Genomic DNA, 21,998 nt, shown 5'->3' on the forward strand with positions numbered 1-21,998 from the left:
ATTTTCCTTTACTTCAGATGTTACCTGTAATGTTTATATTTTGTTTGTTTTTGTTTACTATATTTTACAGTACTTCAGCTGTCACCCGTAATGTAACCGGCAGCAATTATTGAACAAACATAAAGCAACGGTTTCCAAATTGAAAAAAAAATGAAATAAACAATGTTAAGAAATAATTACCCAGTCAATCGATTGAATCTATATGTTGTTACTTTTTCAACTTATGTGTTATTCCGTTCATTTCTTTATAAACCCACGTGTACACATCCACAAGTCGCACGAGATCTCCAATTACTGAACTGTAAAACACCCACATTCAGTGCCACACTTGTGAATGTGTACTACGTAAATTGCTGTATAAACGCTAAAGTGATTGTACAATTTAAGATCTGATGACCATCAAATATAAGTATATAATTTTAAACTGTCCCCTTTGTTAATAAAATAATAATAATGATTTAATTTTAGTAAATACCTTTTCCACAATATATATTTTTTACCTTAATCTGCATGCAAACTGCCATGTGTATATATATTCTATTTTTGTCTAAGTGATTAAATCATGTTGTTCTCATGTATATGTACTGTAGAACCTGATTGTAAATAAAGTATATGTCTGTCTGTCTGTCTGTCTGTCTGTCTGCCTGCCTGTCTGTCTGTCTGTCTGTCTGTCTGTCTGTCATAATATTTAATTCTAATTAGAACAAAAGTCTGAAGAAATTCATTATTAAAGAATAAATTTTCATAGGTCTTGTTTCATGTACATAATTCACCTATTAGATAAGAAATTAATTCTCAAAAAAAAATATGCAGAAAGAAACATTCACGTTAATTCATTCCGATTGTTTTTACTGTAACATGAAACTATATTACAAAAGAACTTTATGTAGGAAAGGAATGTATTTTATTTTTGATTTTAGTCACAAAAAATTGGCATCTGCGAGATATGGTTTATAATGATAATATAGATATGAATTTAAGAAGTATGCAAACAGTTATTTTTTTTTTTTTTTTTTTTCATTTTTAATTATTGTTGTATTCAGTGGTTCTATATAAAATAAAGCTGGTGTGGTATTTGTTTCCGTAAATTATCGCGAGATTATTATATTTTTACATCGGCTGCCGGTACAGACCGAAACATTTAGCTTGAGAGTAACAAGGCAACAGTTTTGCAAGATATTACAGCGACAATAAAGTCCGCTCCTGAAGACTTAGACAGAACGCGACCTTTCTCAGACTACTTTCATCGTATCTTTAATACAAGTCAGTAGTATTCCAAAAAATGCAGATCCACATACCAGATTGAGGTTGAGGTCGCTGGAACAATTGACGATGAGATAACTATTGAAAATGCCGGATTGTTGCAAAAGGCAAAGCTAATCAAATATACATCTACATCTTCAGCTTTTGGTTATGAAACAAATGGATAAAATTGTAAAATATGTGAATTAAAAATTGTAATCTAAACTTTTGATAAGTAAAAGCAAACATACGGATTGACCGATAAAAAACATTATGCAGTTACATGTAATAATAAGCGCTCTATTTTCTTTTTTTTGACCAGACATTGAAACTATTATCATAAATATGACTAAACTGAATGTTGTATTTTGTATGTGCTTCTATATACAGTTTTGTTTGAAATATGTTTTCTCTATTGTAACTCTTTATAAAGTGATGGTTTAAACATATTTATTTAAGCTCGATTGCGAAACAAGTTCTTGCAACTTACATTAATCACTTTCGAGTCTGCTTCCTCGAACCAACCAGTACTGGTGTCATATGGAGAAACATGGTCGTGACCCGAGTACGGCTCGAACCCATGATCTCTGGGTTGAGAGACAGACACCTTAACCACTAGGCCACCGCTCCCCTTATAAAGTAATCACGGTAAATACAGATCATTTTCAACTTAAATGAACTATTTACATGCAGTTAGTTTTCCGACATACAATATGAAACACTGACAAGTATAAGGGGGGACAAACAAGCGCCTGCATCATCACACAACTGAAATCAAGGTTGCCTTCCTTTACTTATAATTGTAATTATTTTCAGGTCTTTCCTTTGTTTCCCTATTTATTGCATTTTCTTAGCAAAAAAATTCAACTTGCAATCGTTCTATTTTTGATATATCTAATTTATTTTGTAAATTAACTTTTTTCATTTAAACATCAACACACTAAATTAAATATTAGGCTGATTATTAATTTAGGGAAAACACATTAAACAACTTGTAACTTTGTATTACCTTGTAATTAAAAGTTATTGTTTTGCTTTTACTTTTCTTGTTTTGGTACCAATGTTATATTGCATCGTAAGTGTTATGAATCTAATCTATTTGTTATGCCATAAACCCGTAATGTGAATCTACAATAATGCCTCATGCTTAAAAGTCCATTTGCTATAATTGTTATTTCTCAAGAACTGTTTATTTTTTGAAAGCTTGTTACAGTTTCCAGAAACATACTCATTTGCCAAATATATGAACTGCCTTTTGCATATTTAGTGCTGTTGGTAATTGGTATAATTATAGTGAATAAGTATTTTGTATGGAAGTAAAAATACTACTTTGTTTACATTTTGCCCCTTTAAAATATGATAAACAAGATCAACAAGGAAAGGCGGCGTTCAATGAACGCAACCCCCATATGACCCAGCAACAAGAACCAATGGCAAGGAGCCCAGGCGGACCCCAAAGAAAAACAAGACAGGGCAAAGACAGGGCACGGACAGGTTAATCATTAAATGATAAATAATTTGTAACTGATAAGGAATTCAAAGAAAAGAATAATAGGCCCACAATGGGGAAGGGGACAGGAGACCGGGGGAAGGGTGGGGGGTTAATCAAAGAAACAAAAACTAGAGGCAAAGGGGAAGATACTTACCGTAGACGAGAAAACAACAAGGGACACAAGCAAAAGTGTCGCCAAAACAGTATGAAACAATATAGACATACATCTGAGGAACACAGTGGGGCGCCGCCTTGGAATGGTCGGCAGCATAATAATGACTGCTGGGGAGTTTAAACCGGTTAATGGTGCACCAAACCTCGCAATTAGTCCCACTATGTTCCTATAAACGAGACAGTGTAAATAAAATGAATCCCCGCCAAGTGAAATTCTAACAGTTGTCATGGTTACAAAAGGTTAGATAAGTAAAACACTAAAATGATCATGTAGAAACATATAAAAGTAAACCCAATGACCATTACAAAAGTACGAAGCAAGGCAGAAGACGAACATTAAGACAATTCAGTCCCAAAGGGCTTTACGAACTATCAATCATAGAGTCTCCCACTTGGTCCGTCAGATGCAATCAAAAGAGGAAAGCGTAGTGTCCAACTGTAAAGGGGGTGAACACTCAACATGCAGTATGTCTTAAAATAGTAGGGTCATAACCTCTTTCAATAAAACGTTTAATGATTTTAGTAAAAACAGCAGAAAAATTACCATGACCCAAAATCTTACGAAGTTTGTAAATCACATCGCCATAAAAACCAGGCTGGCTAATTCGCAGAAGAGTTTTTAAATCGCTATTGAATTAAGAAATTAAATCAAAGTTACGATTGTAAAATTTAGTAAAATATTTCCGTAATTTATGATAGCGGTAGCCCTGTTTTAGAAGCTTGCTGGTAATAATAATATTCCGCTCGTTGAAATCCTTTACGTTGCTACAAGCTCTAGCGAATCTAATTAACTGAGAAACATAAACCCCGTAAGATGTTGCATGGGGTACGTCTCCATCTAAATGTGGATAATTAACTATACAAAAGTCAAAGTCATCTCTTTTATCATAGATATACGTGTGAATAGAATTGTTGTTGATAGAAATATGAAGATCCAAAAATGATGTACTAAAATGTCAAGAGTTCGTTTTATTAAGTTGTAAATGTCAGACAACATTTGGTCAAAATAAGAATTATCTAAATTAAAAATATAATCAAGGTATCTGGAAGTATTATTAAATGCGACTATAACATCTTGTTGTTTATCTTCAGAGAGACTCAACATAAAGTCTCTTTCATAGCAGTACAAAAACAAATCGGCGACCAGGGGTGCACAAACAGTACCCATAGGAATTCCTATGATCTGTTTAAATAGGGTATTACCAAACCTGACATAAATGTTGTCTAAAAGAAAAGAGAGTGAATATAAGACACATATTCAGCACTACTTTTTTCAGTTGTAAAACATCTAACATGCACCTAATCCATTATATGTGACATTTTTAAAGAATGCAAGGCATAATGTGCCTTTAATTTCACATTTAAGAAAGTTCTAATCAAAGAGTTACAAGATACGGCTTTTTAATATGCGTGTAGAAATGTAATAAACTCAGCTAATAAGCAATCGATAGTAAACGCTGACAATAATATGGATGAAACAGTAAACCAATTGAGGAATTTAATGTTAACTGTCAAACACCAATATTCATCACGAAAGAGTTCTAATTATACCACATTAAAATAAATACCAATTATAATAAGAAAAAGAATTAAGACTTATTTGTCAACATTACAAAATATTGTTCAGAAAAGAAGGTACCGAACGAATACGTAAAGAAAATGATATCGAAAAAAAAACAATTGAACAAGTATGTTAATCAAATATTTAAAAAAGAAATAGTCTAAATAATCTTTATCCTTTACACAAAATCAAACAGCACAAGTATCCTTAGCTCTTTTTAATATGTGACATCAGCAATTATATTGACAAATTTAATGCTACGTCATTTGCAAATAACACAACTTTTCCACTTAAAAGAAACTCGTCTCTATTCGATCTGGGGACATTTCATCCATCCTCGATCTTCTGTTCTGTCTAAACAATTATCTGACTTCTTCAACGAATTGCTTTCAAATTTCATTTTTATCATCTAGGGCACTGTTTGATGTGGCACTGGCAAATATTACTGCAATATTAAAAAAAATGATCAATCTTAGTTTCTGATGTACCGACATATTTTCCTGTTAAGCTGTATAAGTAAACAAATAAAGAACTGCCTGTGTTAATTGTACATTTTTTTTATTAACAACAACCTTACACCTAACCAATTCAGTTTAATCCGTGGCATCGTCATGAATTAAAATTGCATACACAAACAATGATATATGCAATACTGTTACCTGTAGGTCCCGGCTGTCTGTAGTGACTTCTATAAAGCGTTCAACCATATATGGCACCGAAGTCACGTACACAAGCTTTCCTCTATCACTTCATCCTCTACATTTGTTCACCTCTTATCTCTCTCACTACAAACAATATGTTGTATTTACATATTGGTCCTCAAAATGACTATTAGATGAATAAAGTCTTTAACATCTCCCTAAGTCGATATATATAATACAGGTTATAAGCCATTTATAATTCAAAATCAAATCAGGTATTGCTTGGCAGTGTTTTGAATTATCTATCCTTGAACATAAACTTTAAGAGCAAAAATACAATTTTCAGGGGTAGATAGCTCAAACAAACAAAAAAAGGATAGAAAATAGATCCTAAAATTATTTTCACCACTTTGTTTCAATTATGATTCCTATTTAATCAAGGTTAAGAAATTCTCTGCACTAGTTTAAATGTTCCTTTATTGCATACGTCAAAACATACACACACAAAATCCATAAGGAACCTAATACCTTACTTTTTTTAAAGTCTGGTCTTAGGGAAAAAACATGGCAAGTTAAAGTATGGACTTTTTTGTGAAATATGAAAGAAACCCTTATCTACGTTGTTATACATGATAAACTGTTTAACTGGATGTTTCAAGTGTATAAAGAACCTATTACCTTTTTGTAAAATATGAAACGTTGTTATACATGATGAACTGTATAACGGATGTTTCGAATGTATAAATTCGTGTCTTCTTTCAACCGAAACTTTTAATTGATGGTATCACTTTGATTTAAAACGTATTTCTTACAAAGACCAACCGGGGCATTTAAACACAAATATAAGCAAAATAAATATTAATAGACTCAGTAATGAATTGAAAATCGTATTTTCATGCCATTCTCGTCCTGATTTGATTTGGGTTGCACTGCTTGTCATTTTTCACAATTATAATAATTATTCTGGAAAAATGGAGTGAGCAATTATTCTGAAATTTTGAAAACACCAAATAAAACATTAATTTGGTGAAAATATTTCCATTCTGTTATGTCAAAACACTAAGTGGGGTAGTTTTTTCTGTGTTTCTCATTTGTGATTGAATCAATTTTAACGAAAGGGTGTTTATGTTATTGTTTTCTTTTTTTCTTTTTAAACGTTACTGAATCAGGGAATATACCTAAATACTTAAAAAATCAAAGGTTCCACATTAAATTTATGTATCAAAAATTCACTGCAAGTGTTCAATTCGTAAGGGGTTAAATTCGAACCACTATTAGCAATAAATTGTGATATGAGTTGGATTTCCACTCAACATAGACGTTGGGTTAACATTTTACGATTTTGTAATCGACTTGTAAATAAGTTAGTATATGCTTTCAATTTTCATTATGTCTATTGTGCTAAATTTTTAGTTGAAGCTATGAATAGAATAAGGATGTCTCTGCATAGATTTTTTTAAATGTTGTAAATGTATTTGCCCTAAAGCTATGTTACATGAATGGTAACTGTATAATGTACCATATATGTGATTTGATACGTCAAGTGATAATAAGATAGAAAAAATGATAATATTTAAGCTTGTATACTTCCTATTTCACTTCTGCAGATGTTGTTATTATGTACTAGAGCATTTTAATCTGTATCACTTCATGAATGTATATAATTAGTTCATATCTAAATGATGCTACAAATTGTTGTTGTTTTTTTGTTGTTGTTTTTTTTTTAAGATTAAACTCATTGAGTGACTTGTAGGCCCAACGTGACCGGGTGTTGTAGAAATAAATATATATCCTCATTATATATGTACATTACACAATGTCACTATTATAAAATTTACTTCATAATGTCTTTACTTATCATATATTTTCATTATTTACGTTTTAAGAAGAAAATACTAACGACATTATAGTGTATATTATAAGATTAAGTTTACAATTTTTAAGTTATATACACGCTTAGTTTGCTTGATCTACCGGATAGATTTACCTGATATCTGTAATAAGCATAAAGTATATTGTACTTTAATGTATGATTTATGCTAACATCAAAAAACAATAATATGTCCCAAAAAATGATAGAAATGTTGATTTATTTCATCAAGCCACGGTTTAAACTAGCTTAATATTTGTTACGCAAGGAGTGTTTTCAAACAAAATAATAACGCTTGATATTTTTTGCCGTAGTAATGTATATATCTAATGTTATTTAACTGTAAAAAAGTAATTAACTTCAAATTTTAACGAGCGTGAAACGTTTAAAAACCAAAAAAGTTTGATCACACATGTAAATATTTTTTTGGTATATCTGATTGTGCTTTTTGGACAATATTGATTTTGTTAACATTGAATATGAAGATTACGAGCAAATGCACTGTGGTTTGTAAAGGTCGCGATGTAAATAAAAAAGTAAATAGTTGTGATTAATGCAGGAAAAACAATTACGCTGCCCCTAAAAACCGCATTGTTAAAGCTGCATGCCTCCAGATGAGCCATAATTGTTCATGAAAATCAATATTGCGAAAAATGTAATAAAATTTAAAGAAAGGTAAATTATTCAAGATCCAAGTTATACTTTTCATGTTCTGTGCGTTAAAGACTGATTTGCAGTATTTTATTACCATATTTCTACTGCGTTACTAACGCAGTAAGGGCTATTTTTGCATATATTGACAACTTTTAGGTGATTTCTTGAATTGTTAGTGCCGATTACATAACATTAAAAAACAATGCCATTAAGAAAATTAAATAACTGCAAGCCAAGGTTAGAAAACCAAGATATTTATTATTGGGTTTTAACATAGCGTTTGTTTATTTATGATAAGATATTACATTTCGTTTATATCTAAGTTTTCGATTGCACGCTATCTTGTCATGCACAGGATATTTCTATCGGACAAGGCTACTCCATAATCTGATATGTTGTCAAGTATAACAAAATACGCGCAAAAACGTGCTATCTTATCATAAGTATAAGGTCGTTTAAACGACCGTCATTAAGACGCAGTTAAAACGGTTCGCATTTTTGCTACCGCGACACCCCTAATCGTTATCATGTAGTATTATTCAATTGTGCTGAGAATTTTAAGAAAGGGTGTTTGTTTTCATTTATTTTAATACATACATACATTTCTAATCTTGATCAAATACATATTTAATCATTTACAAACCATACATTTACGAATCAGACAATTATCATGTTAACGCTTTATAATTATAAGGTACATATTGAAATGTTAAAAGTAGTTGCAATTAAACAAATTTATAAACTCTAGGTATAGAATAATCAAAATATTATCAAGTATTGTTCACTTATACTATTATAATAATTACAAACTCGTGCAAAATAGAACTCATCCTCTATATCAGGTAAATTACAAATAAAACAAATGTAAAATGTGCAATGTATCTGGCAACGTTTAATTCTAGAATTAAATACCGTCTATTTATTTTCTATGTTGATAGCAAAAACAATTCTAGAGGTTCCTTGAAATTTGACCAAGAAACAGTGAGTAATCAAGTGACCTTTCGGGTTAGTGGAGACATTATGCATTTTCGACGTGCTTAGCATTTTTGAATGTGCTTCGCCTTATCGCAATATAGCTTCCCAATGTTATGTGACGACCACCCATAATATAAACGGCATAGTAAAAGTGTGTTTATACCTGCGCCATTTAAATGATATTTTATCGAAATAAAACGGCCACTTGATGCAGCATTTCAGCTGTCCGGCAATGAATTGTAAATAATAACGTCATTCAATACACTACAATGTATTCAGTTATCTAGTTATAATTACAGTCACTATAATTTAACGTCCTTGTCAATTTGTGCGTATCAAGCTGTATGTATATTCAATACATTACTTTGCTACCCAGGTAGTTTTGAATAAACTGTGATCGTTGAATGAATATGTTAGCGTTTGGGACACTGTGGGATTAATTAGCAAATATGTATGTAGAGTTACGTACAAATATGTCTTTAAAATCAAAACGTCATGTTATTGTGATTTTAATTTTCGTTACCATTGTGACATGTTTTATAAGTATGTCAAAACTTCGAATAATGGAGTATCGTACTCAAAAATGTGTTAATATATTTAGAAAAGACATTAGTTTAATTGAGTCTATATTAGGGATACATATAAACGGAGGTGAAGACTTTGGGAAAGCATTACAACAACTCATCAGAAACTATACCGTGGGAGTGAATCGGACGGTATGGGATAAAAATCTAAACAATTCGACACAAGAACAAAGCACAAAAAAACCGGATGAAATAAGAGAAACAGTATGTGATAAATGTTTTACTCATGATTTTAAATATTTGATAAATAATGAGAAAATCTGTAAGAAAAAAAGCGACAACAACGACACAATAGATTTGTTTATCATGATTTTGACAGTACATAAGAACTTTGAACAACGTGACGTCATTCGTAGAACGTGGCTGTCATACTCCAAGAACAATACTGGTAACGTACGTTATGCGTTTTTGCTCGGCAAGCCGACAAATGATGATCTTCACGAAAAAGTTGTACAGGAAAATAACGTGCATAATGATATAATAAAAGAAGATTTTGTTGATACTTATAACAATTTAACTTATAAGACCATAATGGGATTTAAATGGGTTGTGAAATTTTGTCCTACAGCTAAATATATTCTCAAAACGGACGATGACATGTATATAAATGTTCCAAATTTCGTACATTATGTAAACACATCTGGTGCAGAGTTAGAAAATCATTTGGTCGGTTCTTGTGAGAAAATTGCAAGTCCAATCAGGAACAATGGTTCAAAATGGTATGCCTCCAAAAAATCATACAAAGAAAGACGGTTTCCTGGTTACTGTTCTGGGACTGGCTACATTACAAGTTTCAATATAGTGAACAAAATATTTGCCATATCCCCTAAAATTCCATTTTTTCATCTGGAGGACATATATGTTGGTCTTTGTTTAAGGAAAATTGGAGGATCTGTAAAAAATAAAGGAGGTTTTAATCGAGGCAGGGTGAAATTAGATGCATGTGTTTATAAAGGTAAAACAATGTTTACGTCACACCAAGTGACGGCTAAACAAATGGAAACTATATGGAACTCGAAATGTTAATTGAAACTACTAATTTGTAATGCCACATATTATCTATTATTTCTAAATTACCGGTATCTTTATATTCTTTATACTTTATATCTTAACTGTTTCAAAGGCGTATTCTAAGATTAAATAAAGACAAAACGCAGGGAAAAAAAACTAATGATTATAATTTACATGAACTTATACTTACCTAAATTATTTAATTTTTATATTATTTTTTTTCAATGGCAGATTATTCACAATAAAGGCTAGCTATGCCTAATTGTTCTGCATTTCACGTAGCGGACTTCCAGTTGCAAGATTTCAAGAATAAGTATGGAGAAGTAGTGTTTTTTTTTTTCTTAACTTCAACCTTTTTTCGACTTTTCAAAAAAGATGGCCTGTTTTTTTTAAGAATTCTTTCAGTCTCCATACTTTTTACTGAATGGAAGGAATAGAATTTTTTAAAGGAATTCCATGAAATTTTGTATTGATAAAATGGGGAAAAAAAACGTGTACCTGTATGTAAATTATCTGCCCCCTTGATAATTACAAAAAAATCTCAAATTCAAGAGCAGATAACTCGAAGAGGAGGTCGCTGACTTCAAAATGTGTTTCGTGTCATCATATTTTAAGATCATGAAAAGAAAAAATAGAAATTATTAATTGATTAATTAATTAACTTTCAATCTTCTATGACAATATGTAACCCTAGCATACACATTTATTATTAAAAAGAATGTATTGCTGGAAGATAACCAAAGATTTGAAAAAATTGTGTCAACAATTTGTAAATGTTTTTAAATGAATAAAGTGTCATCTTTTTTGTTGACAACAAAGATAAAAATTCTAGTTTTCTCGGGTATTTTTAAATGCCTCATGATTTTTTTAAATTGTTTAGTAATGACAAACATGTGTTTAATAATATTTTGAATATGGATTTTGAGCAAGTAAGATGATTTACAACTAAAAAAGAGTAGAACTGAACGTGAAGTATTGTGTCAAAAAGTAGTAAAACTTTAACAAAATAGTATTTTGACTACCATACAAAATACTAATAAACACTCGCCAACAGAGCAAAAGAAGCAAAACAGTTCATCTGTGTGACAAAAGAGAGTTTGTGTTGTGTTGATTTTTTTAAAACTGTAACAATGCCAAAATACTAGTAAAAGGTTTTCGAGAAATGAAAATGACAGTCTTTCTGAGGTATAAGCGTCCTTTAAAAACATCCTTTTAACATATGAGCCGCGTCACGACAAAACCAACATAATGGGTTTGCGACCAGCATGGATCCTGACCAGCCTGCTCATCGCGCAGTCTGATCAGGATCCACGCTGTTCGCGTACCAACTTTATAACAAGTAGAGAAACTGATAGCGAACAGCATGGATCCTGATCAGACTGGGCGGAAGCGCAGGCTGGTCTGGATCCATGCTGGTCGCTAACCTATTATGTTGGTTTTGTCATGACACGGCTCATATATATCCTGGTGTTTTATGTGTTTGTAACACATGATAAATTTTCTTCCGCTTTATTTTAACATGAAATATGAAGCGGATCGCTTTCTGTGGTGTTTAGCTTATAGTTAATTTCACAGCGATATGATTAATGCCTGAAACCTGCCAAGGTTTTAACTTATCGTCGCTGGTATGAAGAGTAAAACACGATTTAAACAGAAAAAATGAGATAAATACTTAAAGACAGACTGCAGCTATTAAGGTGTTTAATCTTTAATTCATTTAAATTCCGCGCATATCTCAATGAATCAATGAAAAAATGGCAACCTCCTTTGTTTTGTTTGTGAGACAATTTTCGTGCGTCGGATATTCCATAGGCATTCTCATAGAAAAATTAATGTTAAGGATATAAAGCTCACTGTTTTGAGACAATTTCTCATTATTTAAGTTTATGGGGAAAATGAATAGTCTGACCATTACTCGGAATAAATACCACGACAATAGTCACGTTAAAAAACTTCAAGGGAATACATAAGAAAGGGTAAATATTACGAAAGAAAAACAAAAACAAAACAACATTACGAAGGTTTTTCATGTAGAACAAAAACATGCTTATTTCAGTAAATGAGTCAAATGATGGTTAATTGTATACGATACATTGGGAAAACAACATTGAGAATATTTGCTCTGGTAGCTTTGCACGTTAAAAGATATTGTTTTTTCCTAAATAAAGTAGTAAGTTATAGAGCTACATGCCTCCAGATGAGTCAAAATACTTCAATAAAATCAAACTTGAGAAAAAAGTAGAAAAGTAAAAAGTTTAAGTTTCAAGTAATTTTTTACATTTTATGTGTGAATAATGACTGATTTTTCAGTATTTACAACTATATTTCTAATGCGTTATTAACGCAGTAAAGGCTTTTTATACATATTTTGACCACTTTTTGGTACTTTACATGGTTTGTAAGTGCCATTGATAATTTGTAAATTGCTTCCTTTTAGTTACTTTACAATATTATACATTAAATACATTTTCAAAATTTTCATGAAAATCAGCATGAATCTGGAGGCGTGCTGCTTTAAAGCTGCTTTGTAAGATAAATTTTCATTGGCATAATAAAATGTGATGTTCACTTCAGTAGTAGGTATAATTAGTCTGAAAGCCAGAGCTGACAATTGGAGCAGACTTTTAGAGGGTCTATGAGTTTTAGATTATTTACTGTTGCTTTATCTGTACAATCCTAATGTGGCAAACTGGCGTAAAAGGTCTTTGATAGAAAACGATTATTTGGCCATTTTAAATGTTCTTTAGTGGTATTATATACTATCTGTAACTTGTTATGGTAAATGTTGAATAATGCACGTAAACAAACAGGAGCGATGGCCTAGTCATTACGGTGTCTACCCCCTCCACCTTGAGATCGTGACTTCAAGCCTTAATTCTCCACGACCACATTGCCTCATAATTTGGCATTCGGCAGCCCCATAAGGAAACCAACATAGTGCAGAAAATGAGAAAACGTCATTCAAATCTGACGTAAAATTATGCACGCTTTATATTGATATAAGGTTGTATACCCCTAATGCCCTATCTCCACTTTGAAGAGTATTCGAATAGGTTTGTATCACTGTAAAGTGTATTGAAATTCAGGGGCGCGGGTTCAAACCCCAAAAGGGGCAACTTTTTTTCTTTCTTTCTTTTCTTTTCTTTTTAACACTTTTTTTAATCTCTCAGATCCCTTATGGAAGAAAAAATGTTTCATTTTAATTATATAATTATTGTAGGTATTTATTTACTAAATAATGCCAAATTTAATAGCAAATATGATACAATATATTTTAAAAGTTTAATTAAATAAAAACTAATCGGTAAATGTATTTTATATTTTGCAAGACCAACCAATATACATTTTAAAAGAATTTAGGCAGACTTTGAAAACAGCCCCTTATTGTGGAAAATTTTAGGGATATTTTACATAAGGCTTTTTACATTATGAGGGAAATGGTCAAATAAGTGTTAAAAGTGGGTGGGATAGGTTACATTCTTATACATATTAAAAACATTTCGTTTAAAAACAATCATTTTGCTTGTTTAATTTGTTACCTTAATGTCATTACATGTTTCTTAACAATGTGCAATAGGAAAACATACTAATGATATTATAGATTATTTAGAGTTTCCTCATTTCTGAAAAAAGCCCTTCTAATGGCAAACTTTTAGTTCAGAAAAGTGTCCAAAACCATAAACCGTACGTTAAATTTTGCTTACGTTTTGCATACAGGTGTTATTAAAGGCATTTAACTGTCCTATGTTGTCAATTTCACAGTTCCTTATAGTGCCTATTAGGGGTGTTCTACCTTAACGCGTACACAATATCTACTCGATACAGTCAGTGCACGTCGTCCCACAACATCTATGGCGTGAAGGACGGAAGTTTCCGAAATACAAATATTTAACAAAAACGTTTTAATGAAACGACTGTAATACATTACATTTATATTATGGGCAGCTGTACTTAATGCCCGCTTACACTTTTCCTATTTTATGATGTTAAGCAGTAAATTGTGATCTGTTTTGAATCTATATCACGTGTTGTTTATTTGCATTTATATGCAAATATTAATTTTAGTAGAATATTTGTTTTTACGTTTTAATATATAAAGATCGACATTCACAATTCATTTGTAATTTATAATATAAAAAATAAACGTTTAATAGTCACGCAGTTTCGCAATTAAACGCATAAAGGGGTTGCAAGCTTTCATTACTCGTCTACCTTATAATAGATATGCCTAAACTTATAACAATAGCAAAGATCGATCAATGTAACTCTATGCCCTCAACATCTGCAAAGGTAGTTTCCAAGTATCATATAGAAATCAATTAGACATAATAAAACGTTTATTAGAACGGGTGCTTAACAAATATGTGTTTAGACCCTTGTTGATTTTTGTACTTATATTTTACTCAACTGAAACAATCCTCAGTCAATCATGATTGAGGCATGGACATATTTTGTATGCAAGATTTGTAAAATTATCTCATTGTTTAAATACCTATCATAATATCAACTGAAGTACAATAAATATATAAATCTGTATGATAGATAGACATGAAATTGTATAAAAGCTTTGAGTCGTTTATACTGAACAATAGTAAGTTTTTGTATGTGTCAATTCAAATCGAAATCGTGGCTAAGCTATCTAATTTTCTTTTGTCCTACCATTACACCATATCATATTTCAGTCCAGCGTATAGAAAACTAAAGCTTATACCGAGAGTAGAATTAAAGTAAATATCTTCCCTTTACAATCTTCACAATTGTACAACAAAATTATTATTTGCTCGTCTCTCATTAAAAAAAAATGTATCTTTCATCAAACGATTGAGCTTTATTTAAAGAGGTATATGTGTGTTCAAAGCAATTGATTCATTGTTTGTTTCCGTTGAAACCAATGTGTTATTCTTTTTCTTGTTTACCTTTGGAAATACGAGACCGACCAACGTTAAGTTTTACGACTATTAAAATTGCCCACATGGCTGCACACCTAAGCAAAATTAATGTATTTACTATTTAGCAAAGAAATGTACATTTCATTTAATACTGTATAAGGTCATGCACATGACTGCACAGTAAACACTCAAGCTAATGTATTCAACAGATAAATAAACAACCCATTTTATATTGCATGAAGTTAACCGTCATCTAAATAACGTACATGTATAACTTCATTTCGTGGCCATTTTGCCATAGAAATGCAGTTATTTTTATTTCTCAAAAGGCTTTTAACTGTGGTGTCGAAAAAGTGACTAATCAACCAATTATCTTCTGTAGCGTTTCGGCAAAAATAAAGTTATAGTGAATTAGTATTTGATATGCAGGAAGTCAAAATAGCACCTTGTCTTTAAACGTTATAAATACAGTATGCCCTTTCTTAAGGAGTAAAAATTAAAAGAGTTACTGAGGCATAATTGAGCAGTGTCGCGACAAAACCAACATAATTGGTTTGAGATCCGCTCGGTCTGATCAGGATCCATACTGCTCGCTTTCAAACCCTATTGCAAGTAAATTAACTGATAGCGAACAGCATAGATCCTGATCAGACTGTGCGGAGGCGCAGGCTGGTCTGGATCCATGCTGGTCGCAAACCCACTATGTTGGTTTTGTCATGACGCAGCTCAATTATCTTTAACATACAAAACCCTCGATAACAGGATATTCACAGGCAGACGTCGATAATTAATTTATTGATTTTACACGTGCCCTTATAAAAGCCATTAAGCACCACAATAATGTAGAGGATAAATTCCATGAAACGTTATTCTCTCTAGGTGAATCTTTAATCTCAGATTGTAAAGTAATTCAGACCAAATTAGTTTAAAGAGCTGTCCATTATATCTTATGTTAACTTTAGCCCATCAGATGTAGTTGACATTGTAAAGAATTGAATTCTAAGAATGCATCATAACTTAAACAATATAGTTAAGTTAATTAAAATATTTCAAACATATTTCATCAATGATAAAGCCAATCTTTTTCAATCAGAAGTTGTTTTAAGAAAGGATTGGGTATGTATTTTGTTTGTTTTTGTTTTCTTAAGTTTGGCGATGAACGGTAACAAATACTTTGTGATACGTGTTTTACACATGATACGTTACACTTTTTACAGTGTATAAGCGCAACGCTTATGTTTATGATTTGCAACAGACACATTGTAATATCAATTTACAAAATGCATTCAACATTATGTTGAATTACATTTAATTTAATATATAACATTACTGTACAATGTAATCCACAAAAACATCTCAAAAATGAGAAAAAAATACGAATCTTGCGAGTTTCTTTACACTAAGTTGACATTGTAAAGAATTGAATTCTAAGAATGCATCATGACTTAAACACTACAGTTAAGTTAATTAATATATTTCAAACATATTTCATCAATGATAAAGCCAATCTTTTTCAATCAGAAGTTGTTTTAAGAAAGGAGGGGGTATGTTTTTTGTTTCTTTTTGTTTTCTTAAGTTTGGCGCAAGAAAAGGAAAGATGAACGGTAACAAATACTTTCTGATACGTGTTTTACATTTACACATGTTTACAGTGTATAAGCGCAACGCAGATGTTTATGATTTGCAACAGAAACATTTTAATGTCAATTTACAAAATGCATTCAACATTATGTTGAATTACCTTTAATTTAATATATAACATTACTGTACAATGTAATTCAAAAAACATTTCAATAATGTAAAAAAACACGAATCTTGCGAGTTTCTTTACACTAAGGTGTGCAAAGGTGCGATTCTCATGCACGATTTCGTATCTTAATGTACATATTATACGAACATGTATGCAAACTTGTATTGAAACTTGTAACAGGATATATAAGGGTAATTGTGTAAACAAAAAGATTAAATCAAAGTATAGTCTCACATCGTAATACGTTTGTGAAAGGCGGTATTTTTTTACAAATTAAGAGATGAGAAGAAATAGTTATTCAAATTTACATAAATATGTCGTTATGCTGGTTAGATGTATAATTCAGTTCGAATTATATTGAATATATTAATAAATTAAAGATTTATTCAATTTATTGCAAAGAAGCTTGAAAAAGAGAAGAAAAGGGACCACTATTGATTTGACGCGGCGCGATTTGTAATTTCAACTTAACCTAACAATGCGTATATCTTAAAATTCAGTCTTATTAACACACTTACAATATGTGTGCTTAAATTATTCTTTTTCAAACATTCAACCAAATTCAATCTAAAGTTTTTAATTTGCAATCACGTTTTAGGGTTCGCTTCAAGTAACATGGCTGAGATACTGCTTATGAAACGAAGGTTCGAACCTTGACCAACACAGGACATTGTACGAATTGATTTAATGCTACTTTTAAAGAGCTAAAATTACATTAGAAGCTGATCAGAATAGGTCGATTATGGTGAGTTGCATGTTTTATTAGTCCATCAAGTATATGTTGTAACAAAGTCGGCGTACAACAGCCACGTATGCAAAGCAGCCACCTATTATACATTTGTTTATAACTCACTTAACTGTGTGTTATTTGTTGATCAAACTTCCGACAAGAAGTTTGGCTTGTATCATGTAAACTAGTCTCCATCCAACTTAAGGAAGGTCTGAGGTTCTATTCAAAAGCGTACACGTGCTTAAAATGAAAATGGAACACCTCATGCTGTCACACACAAGTAAAGCTGACAAAAACGATGTTCCAGATGTTTCTTAGCACAAATCCTATCTTTTGCTGTTCTTCTACTGCTGTGCGTGCGTGCGTTTTTGCGTGCGTGCCTGTGTGTATTTCTGTTGTGTGTTTTTTTTCTGACAATTATTTCTGATTAATATTTTTTGATATGGTTTAGATAATTAGAAATATAATTATAGACATGTTATAGTAAAATTTTCTACTATATAATAATTATGATAAGCTTCGTACAAAATTTTGCGGGGAACTTAAAAATCTCGATATTTTATAATATATGTTGAAAACAGCAAGGAACATTTTGACTTCAGTGGCCAGTAGTATGGTGGCATATTTCTGCCACCAGATAACATGATAACTAACTAGTTAATTAAGAGGTTAACTAGTTACGTAACTAGTTAGCCTTTTAATTAACTAGTTAGTTATCAGGTTAACTAGTTACGTAACTAGTTAACCTCTTAATAAACAAGTAAGATTTCAGATTAACTTGTTACGTAACAAGTTAACCTCTTAATTAACTAGTTAGTTATCAGGTAATCTGGTGGCAGAAATATGCCACCATACAGTAGCGTCCATGGTTTGATTTTATATTTTATCCTTCATTTGTCTATTAAAAAAAAAGTCGAGGAACAGACAGAATTCTCGGACATTTTTTGCAAGTGTTGTAGAAATTCTACAAAAGGTTTTGTGGCAAAATTATAGGCTGCGACTTTTTACTCCTTAACAACGGACTAATGAAATATTGCGGCGTGTACCGCGACTGTTTGTCAGGGACATATCCCGAATAAAAAGTCGATGCTTTATGCTCAAACTCAACTTTTTATGGTATGTATCAAAACAAAACATCGCGGGTTATAACGGCCGCAATCGGTCTCCTAAAGTAGGCATATGTTTGCATGGCTTATCGCGGTTTCCTTCGTAATATTCGATGTTTTTCGACTTGTTTTTCTCTAAGCCGCGATATTTTATACACTTTTGACATAACATCTTGCAGATTTAAAAGTTGCCCGTAACATTTTAAAAACTGACGGTAAAATTTCCCGCGGCTTTAAAATGGACGTTCTAGCCACCACATAAATGTCGACTTTCATACTTTACATACGGAGGAAGACCTCAGTAGCCTCTTCGTGCATTATTTCAGGAAAGATCAAGAACCCGAAAAGTTACACTGATTTTTCGTAAAGTTAGCTGGGTAGTTTTATCAGATGAAAACAAATCCAAATTCGCTGACGGGATTCGAGCCAACAACGGAGACGGGCTAGTGAGTATATTGCCAACTACCTTAGAACGCCACCATTTCGTTATTTTGAAAGCAAAGTGAAAATGTTTAATAAATATCATTATTACATGTACGATAAAAAAGTTGGCCTATGTGGCAAGCCAGCGTAAAAGGTCTGCACAAACTGCTGTTTGATAGAAAACGATTATTTGGCCATTTAAAATGTTCTTTTGTGGTACACTGTATTAAATACTATCTGTAACTTGTTATGGTAAATGTTAAAAAATGAACGTAAACAAAGAGGAGCGATGGCCTAGTCATTGCGGTGTCTACCCCTTCACCTTGAGATCGTGACTTCAAGCCTTAATTATCCACGAACACATTTCCTCACATGTCAACTGCATTTGGCAGCACCATGAGTAACCAGTTATGCATGCTTTATATTAATTCAACGCGTACACAATTCCTTCTTTCTACAGACTTCAGTGCGCGTCGTCTCACAATATCTATGGCGTGCAGGACGGAAGTTTCCAAATTCACGTATTTAACAAAAACGTTTTAACAAAATCAATGTAATACATTACATTGATATGATGGACAGCTCTTCTTAATGTCCGCTTGCACTTATCCTATTTCATGATGTTATGCGGTACATTGTGATTTATTTTGAATCTATATCACGTGTTGTTTATTTGCAATAACTTTACTTATCTTATACACAAATATTGATTTTAGTAGAATATTTGTTTTTACGTTTTAATATATAAAGATCGACATTCACAATTCATTTGTAATTTATAATATAAAAAATAAACGTTTGATAGTCACGCAGTTTCGCAATTAAACGCATAAAGGGGTTGCAAGCTTTCATTACTTGTCTACCTAAAATAGATATGCCTAAACTTATAACAATAGCAAAGATCGATCAATGTAACTCTATGCCCTCGACATCTGCAAAGGTAGTTTCCAAGTATCATATAGAAATCAATTAGACATAATTAAACGTTTATTAGAACGAGTGCTTAACAAATATGTGTTTAGACCCTTGTTGATTTTTGTACTTATATTTTACTCAACTGAAACAATCCTCAGTTAATCAATTAGATTTTTAACGATTTATATTATTAAAGTTATAATTATATGATCACAAAACCATTTTTCTTCATCTTGTACAAATGCACTAAGAGAATTACAAAAAAAAGCAAGCAAATCTTTTTTTTTATTATTTTTCTTATTATTTTATTCTATTTTTTTAAACATTCATTGAAATTTACAACAAACATTATTTCAAAATGAGAAAAAATACGAATCTTGCGAGTTTCTTTACACTATAAGGTGTGCAAAGGTGCGATTCTCGTATCTTAATGTACATATTATACGAGCATGTATGCAAACTTGTATTAAAACTTGTAACAGGATATATACAGGTAATTGTGTAAACAAAAAGATTAAATCAAAGTATAGTCTTACATCGTAATACGTTTGTGAAAGGCGGTATTTTTTTACAAGTTAAGAGATGAGAACAAATAGTTATTAAAATTTACATAAATATGTCGTTATGCTGGTTAGACGGGGTTTTTCTTTTTACAAATCAACTCGAATTATATTGAATATATTAATAAATTACAGATTTATTCTTTCAAAGAGGCTTGACAAAGAGAAGAAAAGGACCACTATTGATTTGACGCGGTGCGATTTGTAATTTCAACTTAACCTAACAATGCGTATATCTTAAAATTTAGTCTTGTAAATATTTGTGCCTAAATTATTCTTTTTTTCCCAACATTAAACCAAAGTCAATCTAAGTATTAAATTTACAATCACTTTTGAGAGTTCGCTTCAAGCAGCATGGCTGAGATACCGCTTACGAAACGAAGGTTCGAATCTTGACCGACATAGGGCATAGCACGAATTGATTTGATACTAGTTTTAATTAGCTATTTATTACATTAGAAGGTTACTAGAATATGTTGGCAATTTCTCTTGATTGCAGTGTTTCAATATGATGTGCATGATTTATCAGTCCATCAAGTATATACTGTAAGAAAGTCGGTGTACAACAGCCATCTTTAAGACATTCGCCAATTACTGTGTATTATTTATTGATCAAAATCCCGAAGAGAAGTTTTGTTTGTATTATGACTACTCTCCATCCAGCTTAAGGAAGATTCGAGGTTCTATTCACGTACATATACGTGGTAGGGTCAAAATGTTCCTTGCTGTTTCCAACCACAAGCACGAGTATCGGACCTTGATAAAAAAACCTTTGTGTTAATCTTGAATGTGTAAAAAATTTCTTTTAAAAATATACTGTTAGTTAAGAGAATGCCGGAACTCCAGATTCGAGTCTACGAGCAAGGAGTTCATTTCCCGGGATGTTGTGAAATCAATTGACCAGACAATTAAAAAACAATTTTTATCACTATTTTACGTTTGCATTAAGCTTCCAAATGAGACCGACCCCAAGTCTCTAGCCCTTCCGTTCATGAAATATCTATCAGGAAACGAGCGCATTCGTGCTTAAACTCTCAGGTAGACAAAACAATGGCACAACAATTCGGCACGTAAATATAGACTAATGCATGTTTGTTTGTCAAATAGGGGTCAAAATCACTTGAATTTACTCAATAATATTTCTAAAAACATCAAATGCATTGGGCCACTCACAACCGTCAGTAGCATCTGATACAAGCGAAATTCGAGTTTCAAACCTTTTCACGGTCTTTCGAATTAGGCAGTTTCGTTGCAGTTTCGCTTGCTTTTGGCCAATCAGACGACTCCTTACAAAATATCGAACAGCTGATTTATTATGTCGTAGAAAGGAACTGTTATGAAATATCGAGATTATACGTTCCACCTCGCACGATTCTCTTGCAGAATGAACAAATCAATACTAAGAACAAATGCAAATATAT

The 21,998-nt window shown here is 31.8% G+C and overlaps 1 protein-coding gene across 1 annotated transcript; it reads left to right on the forward strand.

Moving 5' to 3' along the window:
* Positions 1 to 8,979: 8,979 nt before the first annotated feature.
* On the forward strand, positions 8,980 to 10,321 carry LOC132753168 (beta-1,3-galactosyltransferase 1-like). Its single transcript, XM_060743607.1, has one exon. The coding sequence runs from the start codon at positions 9,059 to 9,061 to the stop codon at positions 10,217 to 10,219; it is 1,161 nt and encodes a 386-aa protein (XP_060599590.1). The 5' UTR covers positions 8,980 to 9,058; the 3' UTR covers positions 10,220 to 10,321.
* The last annotated feature ends 11,677 nt before the right edge of the window (positions 10,322 to 21,998 follow it).

This window comes from Ruditapes philippinarum, unplaced genomic scaffold, assembly GCF_026571515.1.
Source record: "Ruditapes philippinarum isolate M1 unplaced genomic scaffold, ASM2657151v2 ctg5552_1_1_1_1, whole genome shotgun sequence".
In the NCBI taxonomy this organism is placed as follows: domain Eukaryota; kingdom Metazoa; phylum Mollusca; class Bivalvia; order Venerida; family Veneridae; genus Ruditapes; species Ruditapes philippinarum.

Bases quoted from the DNA above. Each gene is read 5' to 3' on its own strand.
- LOC132753168 (XM_060743607.1), top strand. From the start codon at position 9,059: ATGTATGTAGAGTTACGTACAAATATGTCTTTAAAATCAAAACGTCAT.